Below are 18,530 nucleotides of genomic sequence, written 5' to 3'. Positions count from 1 at the left end.
TTTAATCATAACTGGCACCATTTGGCAAACACCTGTAGTATTGGTCAATGTATATGCTCCCGATTTTGATGATGTTGAATTTGCCAATGGGTTGCTGGGGAAAATCTCTTCTCTGACCACCCATCTTTTGATATTTGGCGGGGATCTGAATTGTGTTATTAGCCCAGTTTTAGACCGCTCCAACCCCAGAACTATGTCTCCTTCTGCTATGTCAAAGTCCTCCTCAGATTTTATGGTTCAGAATGGGTGTACAGATCCCTGGAGGTTTCAGAATCCCCAGGCAAAAGATTATTCTTTCTTTTCACATGTACACCATTCTTTTTCTCATATTGACTATTTCTTTATTGATCCTAAGTTACTTCCAAATGTCACCTCTTCTGAATATTTATCCATTGTAATTTCTGACCATAGACCTTTAGCCCTCGACATAGTCCTCTCAGGACAAACTTCGATTCTCTTCTCCTGTCTGATGCAGACTTCTGTAACGTTATCTCCACTTCTATTGATCATTTTCTCTTTTCCAATCAGACAAGCTCAACCTCTCATTCTCTCTTATGGGAATCCCTTAAGGCCTATCTTAGAGGAGAAAACATTTCTTATTCTTCTCATTTAAACAAAAGTCGGAAAGTTAAACTAGAACAACTCATTAAAGTCATCCTTGACTTAGACCATCAATATGCCCTGACGCCATCCCCAGAGCTATATAAGCAACGCTTGAATTTACAATCTGAATTCAATCTCTTGTCCACTACAGATGCAGAACGGTTACTATTGCATTCACGTGGTATCTACTATGAACATGGCGACAGGGCAAGTCGTCTGCTTGCACACCAATTAAAAAGTAGCGCTACTACCCGTCTGATTCACCAAATTAAAGATTCCTCTCATAACTTGATTTCTGGCCTTACGGGGATAAATGACACATTCAAATCTTTCTACATCTCCCTGTATACGTCTGAATTTCCATCAGATACTGCCAATATGACTACATTTTTGGGTGAACTGGAGACTCCCACAGTTGAGGCTGAAACTGATGACCTTGATTCTCCTCTCAGCTTTGAAGAAGTTATTCAGTCTATCAAGTCAATGCAGAGCAGCAAGGCTCCGGGGCCTGATGGGTTTCCAACTGAGTTCTTTAAGAAATTCCATACCAAGTTAGCCCCTTTACTCTTATCTATGTATAACGAGTCACTTGAAAGTGGCTCACTGCCACCTACCCTAACACAGGCGTCAATAGCGCTTCTCCTTAAGTAGGGGAAAGACCCGAATTCCTGTTCTTCATTTAGGCTCCTAAGCCTCCTTAATGTGTATGTTATGGTGCTTGAGAAGGTGAAAGCGAGGCATCTAGAAGTAGTCTTACCAGGACTCATATCACAGGAACAAACCGGTTTTTATAAAGGACAGATATTCATTTTTTTAAATATTCGGACACTGTTTAATATAATTTATTCGAAACAAGTTTTTAACTCCCCTGAGGTGGCAATCTCCCTAGACGCAGAGAAGGCATTCGACAGAATTGAATGATAGTACCTATTTGCTTTCTTTAAAAAATTGGATTTGGGGACAAATTTAGCTCATGGATCCATCTCTTGTCTGTACCAATGACACCCGTTCGGATTATTTTGCCCTGGAACGTGGGACACGCCAAGGCTGCCCATCTTCCTCTTAGTTATTTGCTGTTGCCATTTAGCCCCTTTCAGTAGCTTCACGGGCATCCTCCTCTTTCCAATATGTAACACAGGAAGCAGTTGAACATAGGTTATCATTACATTAAGATTATTTGTTTCTATTTGTAAATAACCCTGTAACCTGTTTACCTTCTATCCTTTCTATTCTGGAGAACTTTGGCTCTTTCTCCGGTTACAAGCTGAATCTCCAGAAAATGTAGTGCTTTCAAATCAATCCAGCAGTGCTACAGCTCCAGCAGACAGACTTGCTTTTTCAGCTTAGCCGCTCTGGTTTCAAATACCTTGGAGTGAACGTAACTCGTTCATTACATGCTCTTTTTTCTGCAAACTTTGCTCCCTTCCTTACGCAAAAGAAATCTTATTTTCAGAGATGGGGTAGCTTACCACTATCACTTATAGGAAGGATTAATGCTATAAAAGGGAACCATTTACCCAAATTCCTTTATCTAATTCAATCGATTCCATTGTTTTTAATCAAAGTTTAAAAAAAAGTTTACCACATTTAGTTACCACATTTATCTGGGGAGGAAAGGTACCCAGAGTCAGGAGATCTTTATTTCAGAGATGCAAGTGTAGAGGAGGGCTTGCACTACCCAACTTTTTATACTATTACTGGGCAGCCAACTTTCAGAAATTGCTATTCTGGTTACATGCTCCAGATACCCCATGCTGCCACCTAGAGGCACATTCTTGTATTTCTGCTTCTCTTCATGCTTTACTCTGCTCTTCTCTCCCAGCATCCCCCTCTTGCTATACTGGCAATCCTGCAGTACTTTCCACACTTAAGACTTGGTACCAGTTTCGACGGCATTTTAAATTCTCCTCTGCGTCTACTATGGATCCTATTGATAAGAATCACTTATTCCCCGCTTCCCTAATAGATAAAACCTTTCCTTGTCCAGTGAGAGAAAGCATTAAGTCCTTACAAGACTTATCGTAAATAGATGTTTCTAGTTATCCCAACCTGGTCTCCAAATACTCTTTGCCTCCATCTCACTTTTTCTGTTACCTTCAAATTAGGCATTGTGTCTCCTCCCAATTTTCTGGCATCCCTGCTCCACCCCCTTGCCAACCCTGGGATGGCATATTGACTCTATTACCACAACAGAAAGCAGTAATTTCTCAGACCTATCTGTGTATTATGTCATTGGACAAACACTCCACCAACAAAACTAAATCTGCTTGGGAATGGGAAATGGGTGTTGAATTTACACAGGAGTGGTGGGATGAGACAATTGATAGAGTACGCTCCACTACATCTTGTGCTCGTCTTGGTCTCAAACAATTTAAGGTTTTACATAAAGTGTATTTTTCCAAATCCAAATTGTCTGAAATATATCCAAATATAAATAATGAGTGTGATAGATGTCATGTCTCACCATGACATCTATCACAGGGAATCGAGGTGGGTGGACTGAGGTAGGGAGGAGAGGTAGGGAAGGGACTTGGGTGGTTGGGGGTGGATGTGTTGTGTGGAGGGAGGAAGAGATTTTGTAAAACTTGAATAAAAAAAATATATATACACTGCTCAAAAAAATAAAGGGAACACTAAAATAACACATCCTAGATCTGAATGAATGAAATATTCTTATTAAATACTTTTTTCTTTACATAGTTGAATGTGCTGACAACAAAATCACACAAAAATGATCAATGGAAATCAAATTTATCAACCCATGGAGGTCTGGATTTGGAGTCACACTCAAAATTAAAGTGGAAAACCACACTACAGGCTGATCCAACTTTGATGTAATGTCCTTAAAACAAGTCAAAATGAGGCTCAGTAGTTTGTGTGGCCTCCACGTGCATGTATGACCTCCCTACAACGCCTGGGCATGCTCCTGATGAGGTGGCGGATGGTCTCCTGAGGGATCTCCTCCCAGACCTGGACTAAAGCATCCGCCAACTCCTGGACAGTCTGTGGTGCAACGTGGCGTTGGTGGATGGAGCGAGACATGATGTCCCAGATGTGCTCAATTGGATTCAGGTCTGGAGAACAGGCGGGCCAGTCCATAGCATCAATGCCTTCCTCTTGCAGGAACTGCTGACACACTCCAGCCACATGAGGTCTAGCATTGTCTTGCATTAGGAGGAACCCAGGGCCAACCGCACCAGCATATGGTCTCACAAGGGGTCTGAGGATCTCATCTCGGTACCTAATGGCAGTCAGGCTACCTCTGGCGAGCACATGGAGGGCTGTGCGGCCCCCCAAAGAAATGCCACCCCACACCATGACTGACCCACCGCCAAACCGGTCATGCTGGAGGATGTTGCAGGCAGCAGAACGTTCTCCACGGCGTCTCCAGACTCTGTCACGTCTGTCACATGTGCTCAGTGTGAACCTGCTTTCATCTGTGAAGAGCACAGGGCGCCAGTGGCGAATTTGCCAATCTTGGTGTTCTCTGGCAAATGCCAAACGTCCTGCACGGTGTTGGGCTGTAAGCACAACCCCCACCTGTGGACGTCGGGCCCTCATACCACCCTCGTGGAGTCTGTTTCTGACCGTTTGAGCAGACACATGCACATTTGTGGCCTGCTGGAGGTCATTTTGCAGGGCTCTGGCAGTGCTCCTCCTGCTCCTCCTTGCACAAAGGCGGAGGTAGCGGTCCTGCTGGTGGGTTGTTGCCCTCCTACGGCCTCCTCCACGTCTCCTGATGTACTGGCCTGTCTCCTGGTAGCGCCTCCATGCTCTGGACACTACGCTGACAGACACAGCAAACCTTCTTGCCACAGCTCGCATTGATGTGCCATCCTGGATGAGCTGCACTACCTGAGCCACTTGTGTGGGTTGTAGACTCCGTCTCATGCTACCACTAGAGTGAAAGCACCGCCAGCATTCAAAAGTGACCAAAACATCAGCCAGGAAGCATAGGAACTGAGAAGTGGTCTGTGGTCACCACCTGCAGAACCACTCCTTTATTGGGGGTGTCTTGCTAATTGCCTATCATTTCCACCTGTTGTCTATTCCATTTGCACAACAGCATGTGAAATTTATTGTCAATCAGTTTTGCTTCCTAAGTGGACAGTTTTGATTTCACAGAGTGTGATTGACTTAGAGTTACATTTGGTTGTTTAAGTGTTCCCTTTATTTTTTTGAGCAGTGTATATAAAAATACAATGTGATGGGAATGCTCTATGGCAGGGATCATCAACTAGATTCAGCCGTGGGGACGATTTTTTCTTCAGCGGATGGTTGGGGGGCCGAAACATAATTACTAATAATTTGTAGACTGCAATTTGACAGCAAGAAGCCCAAACATATAATATTTGACTAAAACATAGTAATATCAAACCTTGCTTACATTTATATACAATCACATCTCTCTATTAAGTGTGGAAATACTTGGGAACAGATTTCCAAAATGTAAATCATTTGAAGCTGATTTTCTGGTGTTTTTACAGTATTTCCCATCTAACAATGAAAATAAATTCTAAAAACAATATATTATTATTATTATTTTTTCGCTCAGAAAACTTGGGGGCCAAATAAAACCCCCCAGTGGCCCAAATTCATTCCACGAGCCACCAGTTAGGGAACCCTGCTCTATGGAGTGCTTGCAGTGTTCTGTATAGCCATGGTATAGACCCTTTTTCAGTACACGACACTGATGTCACGCACGGATGCGTGTGACTCTTGGCGGCAGTAAGAAAGCCATCGCCATCTGTGGAAACCACTTTTTGGGGTTTTCATATGCATAAAATTATGTTTTGATTCTTGCTTGAACAGTCGCTAAGATAACATTTGGTTGTGATCTTTGCAAAATAACTAACTATTATAACTAACTCTTGTGCCAACTCCTGTCATTAAATCATGTTCTTTCTGTTTAAAAAAGTATAATTTATATAATATACTGTATGTATTTATGTCACTGATTCGGTGATTGCTATACAATACATTAATTTAAATTATGCCTAACATTATTCTGATATGTGACATAGGGACTGTGACAACGCAATCAAACTGCTTAAATCTACAGTTGGTTGTTTTTCTTCATTATTTAGCGAGCAGCTGAGTCCAACATGTGATGCTTCAGCGGGTGGGAAAGATAAAAACTAATTGAAGCCATTAGAAACTCCTGTCTGACAGGACCATTCCAAACTACAGTTATCATCCCCTCTGGGCCAGGGCAATAAATGGGCAAAAAACTGATAATAAACTCAAAACTCAATCAGAAACAGTAAATTACCCATCTTACCTCAAACCAGAGCAATATTATTACATTTCCTCTTCCATTCCAGATGGAGAATAAATCAACTATTACCAAGACACATGCAGCATTTACCAGGCTGCCTAAAATAAGGGCTAGGCCCATCATGCTAAATTAAAGTTGATTCAATTGTGTGCCTTTCATTTGTCATCTAGGCTGGTTTTAACAAGACAGCGTGTGGCACAGACAAAAAGTCAAACAAAACTAGAAATCCTTGAAACTGTGTATCTCAGCATGAGTTTCCATAAAATAGTAATTGTCTGTGGGGAGATCTATAAAGTGTCATCATTACTGGATGTGAAAATGGGGACATTTCACAAATGGTTATTGACTCTATAAGCTAGTTTGATAGGAACTATTTTGACCACCACTGCAATAAAGATACAAGAGGCCTTATCAATGGCAGTACTAAAATCCATCCATTCATCCCCCTTCTCTCTCTTTATTACCTACATTATTTATTGTGTCTCTCTCTGTCTGTCTGTCTGTCTGTCTGTCTGTCTGTCTGTCTGTCTGTCTGTCTGTCTGTCTGTCTGTCTGTCTGTCTGTCTGTCTGTCTGTCTGTCTGTCTGTCTGTCTGTCTGTCTGTCTGTCTGTCTGTCTGTCTGTCTGTCTGTCTGTCTGTCTGTGGGTTTGTGTGTGATTGTACACGGGTTTGTGTGTGTGTATGGCTCAGGGCAAAATCTATATGTAGGCATATGTGTGCACACAAACACATGCAGGCATACATGGAATAATGAAGGCAGTAAGGAATCCATTGAATATATCATGAGATAATAGTGCATGGCTGTGTATGTACGGGAATGTGTCCCCCATATGGTATGGAAGAAGTTGGGGGAGAACTCAGAGGCAAATCACGGAATTGCACCGTTAACATGGAAACTGGAGAATACCCCCCCCCCCCCCCCCCCCCTTAATTTAACTAGGCAAGTCAGTTAAGATCAAATTTTTATTTACAATGACAGCCAAACCCGGCCAAACCCGGACGACGCTGGGCCAATTGTGCAAATCAGGGACTGTAGTGACAGCTCTTGCACTAAGATGCTGTGCCTTAGACCGCTGTGCCACTCGGGATTCAGCCGTTGGCTGATTTTCCTTCTTTTCACTCTGTCAATTAGGGTAGTATTGTGGAGTAACTAAAATGTTATTAATCCATCCTCAGTTTTCTCCTATCACAGCTATTATACTCTGTAACAGTTTTTTCTAAAGTCACCATTGGCCTCATGGTAAAATCCGAGAGCGGTTTCCTTCCTCTCCGGCAACTGAGTTAGGAAGGACGCCTGTATCTTTGTATTGGGGTGAATTGATAAACCATCCAAAGTATAATCAATAACTTAACTTTTTTTTACCCATCTACCAATAGCTGCCCTTCTTTGCGAGGCGTTGGAAAACCTCCCTGGTCTTTGTGGTTGAATCTGTGTTTGAAATTCACTGCTCGACTGAGGAGTACAGAGATGAGGCAGTCATTCAAAAATCATGTAAAACACTGTGTGTAGGCCAGTGACAAAAAACAAAACAAAATGTAATCCATTTTAAATTCAGGCTGTAACTCAACAAAATGCGGAAAAAGTCAAGGGGTGTGAATACTTTCTGAATGCACTGTATGTCTCTATATTATGCATGGGAATAAATGGGAACAGATTTCCAAAATTAAAATCACTTGGAGCTGATTTCCTGGTGTTTTTACAGTCTATTATGTTCATTAATTAAAATAAATATAAAAAGAAAAACATCTTGGAGGGCCAAATAAAACCATCCGGGGGCCAAATTCGGCCCATAAGCTGCCAGTTGAGGATCCCTGTCCTAGAGAGACAATTCTCTTTCTGCAGTGGTGCATCCCTTCGCACCATAACACCCTCCAAATGAGCAATGCTGCATATCTTTCTCCAATGATTCTCTTTCCTTGTGCATTTCTCCCCATCCCCCATGGCACAGTGGTTGTATCGACAAGGGCCAGTGATTTCAGGTCTGCCAATATAAAATAAAGCTGTGTGTGGTCTAGGAGACTATTAACAACTGTGAAATGCATTCTAAACCCTTAAAGAAACTGCTGACACAATAGATACACTGTGGTGTGATGTACAAGAGCAATGATGCGTTCACACTTTGACTCTCTCCCGATGGAGACAGTGCATGTTTGAGCACTGGTCACTCCCACAAGGCTACAGTGAGCAATAACTACTGCTCAGTCCCTCTAACGCTCCGATTCCTCACCGCATAGCTGTTGAGTTTCACATTATGGAACAAACAATTGGAGAGTGGATGAAAATATGTACTAGCCAGGCTGCACCCAGGGTGAAAAAGGTCAGTCAGAAGTATCACTGTGGTCAGTGCTATACCCAGTATCCACTGTACTGGCTGAAGTTAGGTCAGATAACTCAGGTCTGCAGCACTGCTCTGTCCCAGGTACAGTATATCACTCTGAACTGGATAATGGAAGGAGAAATACAGTGTGGTCTTTCAGGTAAGGCAGACTGGCCTTTTGTTTTCCTCACAGTCAATCCAGATAAATCAGTGTCAAAAATGGGGTTGCTGCATACCGAGTGCTTCTTGAGGGCATGCACCACACCCCCATTTTATGTAAATAAAAGTAAATAACAAAATGTTCCAACATTGCCACCCCATCCAGGCAAACATGTACAAAACGTTGCAATTTCTAAGCAGGCAATCAATATGTAAAATGGAACTGCTTGACTATTGAAAATCACAATACAGCAAGAAAACAGAAGCCTGAGCATCATTAGCTGTGGCACAATACATTGGAAGCATGTAATTAAATAGAGACTAAGGGATACCAAAGAGCTAATAATCAGACCCTAGTCTCATGTCTACACTACCGTTCAAAAGTTTGGGGTCACTTATAAATGTCCTTGTTCTTTAGAGAAAAGCATATTTTTTGGCCATTAAAATAACATCAAATTGATCAGAAGGCCAGCATGCCGGAGTCGCCTCTTCACTGTTGATGTTGAGACTGGTGTTTTGCGGGTACTATTTAATGAAGCTGCCAGCTGCCACTAGACCCTCTAATGTACTTGTCCTCTTGTTCAGTTGTGCACCGGGGCCTCCGACTACTCTTTCTATTCTGGTTTGAGCCAGTTTGCTCTGTTCTATGAAGGGAGTAGTACACAGCGTTGTACCAGATCTTCAGTTTATTGGCAATTTCTCACATGGAATAGCCTTCATTTCTCAGAACAAGAATAGACTGACGAGTTTCAGAAGAAAGTTCTTTGTTTCTGGTAATTTTGAGCCTGTAATCGAACCCACACATTCTGATGCTCCAGATACTCAACTAGTCTAAAGAAGGCCAGTTTAATTGCTTCTTTAATCAGAACAACAGTTTTCAGCTGTGCTAACATAATTGCAAAAGGGTTTTCTAAGGATCAATTAGCCTTTTAAAACGCTAAACTTGGATTAGCTAACACAACGTGCCATTTGAACATAGGAGTGATGGCTGATGATAATGGGCCTCTGTACGCCTATGTAGATATTCCATTAAAAGTCAGCCGTTTCCAGCTACAATAGTCATTTACAACATTAACAATGTCTACACTGTATTTCGGATCAATTGTATGTTATTTTAATGGACCAAAAATGTGCTTTTCTTTCAAAAACAAGGAAATATCTAAGTGACCCCAAACTTTTCAATGGTAGTATATGTGTGACCTGGGTGCTGGAGAGGAGGGGGAAATTACTGGAACGATTCAGGCATTTGCATTTAGGAACACTGCATAATACACATACAGCAATGGTACCGCATTAATATCAAAATGCCATACAACATGCTTTATAAGAGCAATTGCAAGCAAGGATACTCAGTAAGCTATTTCAAGGCATTTCAAATGTGGGTGGTGAACTCTGGCACCTCTACTGTGCATGCTGTTGTAGAAAACATGACTTTAGATTCAATCTTTCTATTCTTGATTGTATGCTGAGTGAATCACTTGCAGTAGGGCTCACAGCACTAAGAAAACCCTGCTGAGAGTATGGTGGGTCAAAAGGTTCAATCTTCTCTCCCACTTTAAGAATACCCGCCGGGCCTACTAATGTGCCCCTATTGAGCTTTGGGCACACAAGCGCACATGCAGCTCCATACCAATCAGACTGGCCCAGCTGACAGGTGAAGCCTGCTCTAATCCTATTTGTGAGAGCAAATGATAGCTCTAGACGCTGACAATGATTAATGGGAGAAAAGGAATGATTCAATTTGCTTGGATCCCTCAAGCATCAATAAGGCAGAAGTCAATCAGAGGCAGGATCCGGGCGGCTTGTTTCAGATTCAGAGCAGGTGCTGCCAGTGGACTGCTGCAGTAGGACCCTAGGAGTGAGCAGGGGAACTGCACTGATGCTCAGATAAAGACACCGATCCCTGTATTATTTCTCAGATCCATCAGACCTCTGATTGTCCCTGTGTGAACTGCCATCTCTCCATCTTACTCATACTGACAGTTCTACAGGCCACTACATCCACATCTCATACAGGCATGCTGACGGAGGGATATATGTTTCAAGAACCAGATGGAGAAACTTTTGTCTAATCAGTCAAAAATAATAATGAAAGGGTCAAAAGAGCATAATAACATTTTGGCATTTGGAGAGTATGCTTGTTGCAGACTACACAAACTCTATAGCGACATATGAGTATTTTGTTTTTTGGTTAAGCATGTTTCGGATTGAAAGATAAATAACTTAGCTATACTGTAGAAAACTGTTCAAACTGTTTAACAATTGTTAATATGGAAGCATGAGGCCATAACAACAATATGAACAGAATGTATGCTTGCCCTGAGGTTTCAGGGTCAAATAACCACCCATGGGAGGCACTTAAAATACATCATTTGAACTCAAGCACTGGGTCTGACCACTTTGATAAGAAAAGATAGATAACATGCACTCATGCTTTTCATGCAGGGAGATAAGTAATCTACGTGTCTGCTTTCTGCTTGATAGGAGGTGGATATGAGATGCCAATGATTCTCTGTGCAAGCTGGGAGCTTCAGAATGGAGTTCCCAGCTTGGGGGTCGTGAGGGGTAGTAAGAGGTAGCTAGGGGTGGAGCAGCAAATCCCTCACAGTGCCACAGCCAAACCGTGCCCCACTACCAGGCTCTCAGGCATAAATATGCTACTTACTGCGCTGGCTGTGCCATCAGTGTCTGTTAGCCTCTGATGCAGGTCAAACCAAACTGTCTGCAACAAGAACCAAAACACAAGAACCACAAGTGGATTAGTGTTAAGCCTAAGCTGCACTGGAACAGTGGAACAGAGGCACCCTACTCTGCACTGTACACACCCAGGTGGGCAGTTTTTTTCCCACCTCACATTTCTTATTTGCAACTGTACAGAAATAATGCATGTTTCTTTTAATCCGACTCAAGACTTGCCTTGATACTGTTCTGATGACAATTGATCACTAAGCTGAATGAATATCAGTGTTGGGGAAGCTACTCTGAAAATGTAGTTTACCAAGGTACCAATTACTTCACACTGAAATAAGTTAAGCTACACTACAGCTACCCTTAATAAAAATACAGTTTACTCAACTAAGCTTACTTTGAAAAGTAGTTAACTACATCCAAACTACTTAGTGAAAAATTATCATATCTATATCTAAAATGTCATAGACTACAAATTGCAAGAACAAATTACTCTGGAGTCAGATGTTAACAGAATGTGTAATTTAGCCTATAAAACACAAAAAGTTAGAATTAGGCACACAAAAAGTGTTTCAAGCGAGAATTAGGCGGGTCTAATGCCGAAAAATAAAGTAGATTCTGGCTTACTTCATCTATATTTTATTATTTCAAAAAAAGTAGTGTGTAGTTCTAGTAGTTAGCTACTAGTTGAGAAGTTAATAAAAACTGTAGTAACTAAGGTGGTCATGAATTATACTTTTCTTGCTGCTTTATTACCCATTTATTACAGTTAACAATGGAGATCCCTTCAAACTGTCAAACTATCCCCCTATATATTTAATATAGAATCACAGAGATCTTAATCAGAGATGAGCATCTCCGACTGCAGGAAAATGTCAAGCCCAGAAAAACCCATCACTGTATTACAGAGCTATATTTCCAATCACATAATAAAGGGAAATAACACCCCAAAACAATATTTTGGTATTTGTTTCATTAGTCCATTGATAACATAGTACCAAAATGTTTTGAATGTCAGCAATCAAGTTTTCAAAATGTATAACTTTCAAAATACGGAAAGACAGCATCCTACCGGCTGTATTTCTGTATTTAGAAAGTTATATATCTTGAAAAATTGATGACATACAAAACATTTTGGGACTACATCAACAACGGACTAATGAAACAAAAACCAAAATATCGTTTTTGGGTTCAGTTGCACACATTGAATGCCCTGATTTCTATAGTTATGTCTGATCTAGTCATTGTATATTATCTACAGGATGATTTTAACCAGAGGTGACCTCAAGCCCATCCCAGATGTGTGAAGGATCCTTGTCATCAGAGCTCTTGTTGTCTGTAGAATTCTGTGGAATGCCTGCTCGCCTGCTGGTTCAGGAAGCATCATTTCCTTTCCCCGTTGTGTCATTATAAATGCCTCAATCACCGTGGCAACTGGAGCACCAGCATGCGTTCTTTCTCCAGCAGCCCTCAAATTGCTACAGATGAAGGATCCTAATTTGATCACTATTTTGTTGCTGAGAATTTAAAGCAGAATTTAAAGCAGTGATAGGAGAAAGTGGTCTGGATCAACTGAGTCAAGTTACAATGGCATTAGCAATGCAGGCATTCTGTGGCCTATTCATCTGAAGTCTAGTTTACAGGAGGCCACATAGGACAGAGCCAATACATTACATGAGACAAACTGTGATGAGTAAATTATGGACTGCAACTATTGAAAACTCATGTAAAATTCACATTCTGTGGTGTTTCTGAAGTTACTCTCATCTATTCGATGGGAGTGGAGTGAAACACTGTATTGTATAGCAGTTTCCTTCCGACAAATGTCTTACTGAGTGTACATTGGTGCATAATGATGAACAGACAACGCAGATGTGTCTGAATGTGGGTTGAGACCCTGGATTATCTTTCATACAGCACCAGATACTGTACAGATGTAGGATCTTAATTTGAGCCAGTCTGCTAAATTACATCAGAAAAATAATCCTGCAGCAACAGCAAATGTGAATTATGATGAGGATTATAATTAAGGCTGCAATATGTAATGACCCAACCAAATTCACATAGACATCAATCAATCAATCAAGTTTATTTTAAATAGCCCTTCGTACATCAGCTAATATCTCGAAGTGCTGTACAGAAACCCAGCCTAAAACCCCAAACAGCAAGCAATGCAGGTGTAGAAGCACGGTGGCTAGGAAAAACTCCCTAGAAAGGCCAAAACCTAGGAAGAAACCTAGAGAGGAACCAGGCTATGAGGGGTGTCCAGTCCTCTTCTGGCTGTGCCTGGTGGAGATTATAACAGAACTATGCCAAGATGTTCAAAATGTTCATAAGTGACAAGCATGGTCAAATAATAATCATGAATAATTTTCATTTGGCTTTTCATAGTCGGTCATTAAGAGTTGAAAACAGCAGGTCTGGGACAGGTGGCGGTTCCATAACCGCAGGCAGAACAGTTGAAACTGGAATAGCAGCAAGGCCAGGTGGAATGGGGACAGCAAGGAGTCATCATGCCCGGTAGTCCTGACGTATGGTTCTAGGGCTCAGGTCCTCCGAGAAAGAGAAGGAGAGAATTAGAGAGAGCCAAGATTTTCAAAATGTCCATAAATGACACGCATGGTCAAATAATAATCAGGAATAACTGTCAGTTGGCTTTTCATAGCCGATCATTAAGAGTTGAAAACAGCAGGTCTGGGACAGGTAGGGGTTCCGTAACCGCAGGCAGAACAGTTGAAACTGGAATAGCAGCAAGGCCAGGCGGACTGGGGACAGCAAGGAGTCATGTGAGTTATAGACCTGTCATTCTCGTTGAACGCAAGTCTAAGAAGCGGTAGATCTGTTCTATGTGCGCTATTTCTATGCGTCTCGTTTTTAAGTTTCTTTTTTGTATATTTTACTTCCGGTTTTATACAACAGCTTCAAAAAGGTGAAAATACAATATTTTTGGTTACTGAAAATACACTACAAGTTTGAAATGAGTTTTCAATAGTTGCAGTCCATAACTTACTCATCACAGTTTGTCTCATGTAATGTATTGGCTCTGTCCTATGTGGCCTCCTGTAAACTAGACTTCAGATGAATAGGCCACAGAATGCCTGCATTGCTAATGCCATTGTAACTTGACTCAGTTGATCCAGACCTCTTTCTCCTATCACTGCTTTAAATTCTGCTTTAAATTCTCAGCAACAAAATAGTGATCAAATTAAGATCCTTCATCTGTAGCAATATGAGGGCTGCTGGAGAAAGAAAGTATGCTGGTGCTCCAGTTGCCAAGGTGATTGAGGCATTTATAATGACACAACGGGGAAAGGAAATGATGCTTCCTGAACCAGCAGGCGAGCACTCTACAGCATTCGACAGCATTCTACAGACAACAAGAGCTCTGATGACAAGGATCCTTCACACATGTGGTATGGGCTTGAGGTCACCGCTGGTTAAAATCATCCTGCTGAAAATATACAATGACTAGATCAGACATAACTATAGCAATAAGGGCATTCAGTGTGTGCAAATAAGTCACATTGTATGGGACTAACAAATTTAAAGCATATGCCTGGTTTGAAGGAGAAATGCAGAAAAGTACATTCAGGACTAGAATCACAGACGGAGATAGCATGGACATAGCTGAGGGGACTACTACTTTGATCTCGTGAGGCAGAAGACAACTCAATTTGTGCAATGCATGCTAGTCATAACGGCATCCAGTAAACAAGATTCTCACTGTTCGAAACCCTTTTGTGATAATTTTTTGCCCACATCCATAAATTTGTACAGCCCCTCTCCCATAACATGGATAATAAGCACTTGTGGCAAACAGCGCAGCCCGCTGCGAATACATATTTTCTGTGAGGGAACGTTTGTCTGATTCCACCAAATCCATCCCGCCAGACGTGCGGTACAGTTGACTGTTCCAGGTTCGTTCCTAGCCCTGTGACACAGAAGGTCTGCCTGGGAAGACCTAAAAATCCTCCCTTTAGGAATCTTCACTGGGGTCTGACAGTGCCTTCCTTGTTCTCTCAGGGGCGCTTCATCGAGCGTGGAATAAAACTGTTCAGCTATTCTTAGCTGCTGCAATAAGAACTTGCCTGCCTGCTAGATACAACACAATTAACTGGAGACTCCATTAGTCTACCATGCTCACTGCATACAAGACACGGGCAACGGAGAGAGACAACGAGTGGAGCGAGTGAGAGAGGAGAGAGAATGAAAAAGAGAGAGACAGAGATAAAGCCTGAGGGAATGAGTGAGGGAAGACAGCGTGGAGAAGGAGAGAGGGCATGAGGGAGAAGAAGAGTGCAAAGGAGAGAGGGAGGGATGAGTGAAAGAAATAGCAAGACATATTGCAATAGTTTGGATGTCAGGGCTCTATAATTGCTTTCTTTGTCTCTTTCTTTCGCTCTCCCTCGCTCTCTTCTCTCATCCCTTCCCTTCCCACCATCTTCCTATTGCGGATTGGGGGGGACGCATTTTACATTCATAAACCATGTCAAGGGCCGTTCTAAAAGGTTGTCACTAATTCCCACAGCCACAAAGTCATAAACCCCACTTATTTATACAATTAATCTTCTTAAAATCAGATTTTTTAAAACCTTAACCACACTGCGAACATTAAGCCTAAATCTAACCTTAAATGAATAATTTTCATGAATTTTTACAAGATAGACAATTTGGACTTTATGGCCCTTGACCTTTTATTAAAACCCTTTTTTTTTTTTTTATCTTCTTCAGTCAAGTTAATTACCTCATTAGCTAGCTAGCTAGCAACCTGATAACTTTACCAGTAGTATATCTGAACATTTGGGGGCACAGTAAGAATGGAAAAGGGATAGCTTCTTCAGGAGAACAATGGTCATAGTAATGAATAAATGAATGACTGATCACTTGCATGTTGTAGTCACAAACTTGACACTCTTAAAAAGGCAGTGTACAATTTTCAATGTAATGCATCTCAAATGTGTGCTTTTACATAATGTAGAAACCTAATATTCCGCAAATGTCTTTTTAATTTCAATGATAAGTATTTTTATGAAGATTTTTACATTTTTTATAATAAACAAATTTATTTACAGAGTTACAAAAGAGTTGAGGGCACAACATGTGCTTCAGAAGTAGCTAGAATTCATATAGGCCTGGGCTGTTCAATGTCAGTGCTGGTGGGTAATAGATTGGGCCGACAGACATGGCAGCTGTTTCTAGCTCCTAAGCAACTTTGCAGTATTTATTTTTTTGTGTGTGTTATTTCTTACATTATTAGCCCAGAACGTTTTTTGTGTTATTACATACATCCGGAAATAACTTTTGGATATCAGAGCTGTGGTAACTCACCAGCATTACGACCAGGAATATGTTTTTCCCGAATTGGATTCTTTGTTCGCACCCCCCAGAACAATTGAACTTATCCCAGAGTCTGTTCCAAGATGCCACCGGCGGAGAAGAGGTATTCGGAGTGGACTTCTAATCCGACTCAGGTGGCGGGCACACCATCCACCGCTTCCGAGTATATTACTCGCTAATGTTCAGTCTCTGGACAATAAAGTAGACAAGCTCAGGGCGAGGGTCTACATCCAGACAGAGATCAGGGACTAACATACTCTGTTTTCCGGAATCATGGCTCTCTCCAGATATACTGTCACCTGTCCAGATAGCCAGCTGGGTTCTCAGTACATCGCGCAGACAAGAATAAAGAACTCTCGGGGAAGAAGAAGGGCGGGGGTGTATGTTTCATGATTAACAACTCATGGTGTGATTCTGATAACGGTCAGAAACCCAAATCCTTTTGTTCACCCGACCTAGAATACCTTACAATCAAATGCCGACCGTATTACCTCCAAAGATAATTCTCATTGGTTATAGTCACAGCTGTGTATATTCCCCCTCAAGCCGATACCATGACGGCCCTCAAGGAACTACACTGGAGTTTATGCAAACCACATATCCTAAGGCAACATTTATTGTAGCTGAGGATTTTAACAAAGCAAATTTGAGGAAAACGCTACTGAAGTTCTATCAACACATTGACTGTAGTACTAACGCTGGGAAAACACTCGACCAGTGCTATTCTCTCTTCCGGGATGCCTACAAGGCCCTCCCCGCCCTCCCTTTGGAAAATCAGATCACGACTCCATTTTTCTCCTCCATTCCTATAGGCAGAAACTCAAAAAGGAAGTACTCGTGCTAAGGTCTATTCAATGCTGGTCTGACTAATCAGAATCCATGCTTCAAGATTGTTTTGATCACGCGGACTGGGATATGTTCTGGGTAGCCTCGGAGAATAACATTGATGTATACATGGACACGGTGACTGAGTTCATCAGGAAGTGTATAGGGGATGTTGTTTCAACTGTGACTATTAAAACCTACCCAAACCAGAAACCCATGGATAGATGGCTGCATTCGCGTTAAACTGAAAGCACGAACCACTGCATTTAACCATGGCAAGGTGACTGGGAATATGGTTGAATAAAAAACAGTGTAGATATTTGCTCCGTAAGGCAATCAAACAGGCAAAACGTCAGTACAGAGACAAAGTGGAGTCACAATTCAACGACTCAGACACGAGATGTATGTGGCAGGGTCTACAGACAATCCCGGATTATAAAGGGAAAACCAGCCATGTCGCGGACACCAACGTCTTGCTTCCAGACAAGCTAAAAACCTTCTTCGCCCGCTTTGAGGATACCACAGTGCCATCAACGCGGCCTGCTCCCAAGGACTGTGGGCTTTCGTTCTCCACAGCCGATGTGAGTAAGACATTTAAGCGTGTTAAACCCTCGCAAGGCTGCAGGCCAAGATGGAATCCCTTATCACGTTCACAGAGCATGCGCAGACCAGCTGGCTGGGGTGTTTAAGGACATATTCAATCTTTCTCTATCCCAGTCTGCTGTCCCCACTTGCTTCAATATGTCCACCATTGTTCCTGTACCCAAGAAAGCAAAGGTAACTGAACGAAACGACTATCGCCACGTAGCACTCACTTCTACCATCATGAAGTGCTTTGAGAGAATTTTTAAGGATCATATTACCTCTACCTTACCTGACACCCTAGACCCACTTCAATTTGCTTACCGCCCTAATAGATCCACAGACGATGCAATCGCCATTGCACTGCACACTACCCTATCCCATCTGGACAGGAGGAACACATATGTAAGAATGCTGTTCATTGACTATAGCTCAGCCTTCAACAGCATTCACGCTCGGGGCCCTGAGTCTGAACCCCGCTCTGTGCATCTGGGTCCTGGACTTCCTGACGGGCCGCCCCCAGGTGGTGAAGGTAGGAAACAACACCTCCACCACTGATTCTCAACACAGGGGCCCCACAAGGGTTCGTGCTCAGCCCCCTCTTGTACTCCCTGTTCACCAATGACTGGCCACACACGTATCCAACTCAATCATCAAGTTTGCAGATGACACAACCATAGTAGGCCTGATTACCAACAATGAAGAGACAGCTTACAAGGAGGAGGTGAAGGCCCTGGCA

General features: G+C 42.1%; 1 protein-coding gene across 2 annotated transcripts in view; it reads right to left on the bottom strand.

The window, feature by feature from the left end:
- The window catches only part of LOC129862497 (N-terminal EF-hand calcium-binding protein 2-like), a 169,651-nt gene that overhangs the window by 9,067 nt on the left and 142,054 nt on the right, over positions 1-18,530 (bottom strand). The window contains exon 9 of one of the 2 annotated variants that reach the window (XM_055934230.1): positions 11,025-11,081. The exons of the other annotated variant lie outside the window; for it this stretch is intronic. Within the exon in view, the coding sequence (XP_055790205.1) occupies positions 11,025-11,081 (57 nt within the window). The remainder of the gene's footprint in view (positions 1-11,024; positions 11,082-18,530) is intronic. 2 annotated transcript variants of the gene reach the window in all.

This window comes from Salvelinus fontinalis, chromosome 9 (assembly GCF_029448725.1).
Source record: "Salvelinus fontinalis isolate EN_2023a chromosome 9, ASM2944872v1, whole genome shotgun sequence".
In the NCBI taxonomy this organism is placed as follows: Eukaryota; Metazoa; Chordata; class Actinopteri; order Salmoniformes; family Salmonidae; genus Salvelinus; species Salvelinus fontinalis.
The sequence above is the reverse complement of the archived record's forward strand: the minus strand, read 5'-3'. Positions and strand labels throughout refer to the sequence as shown.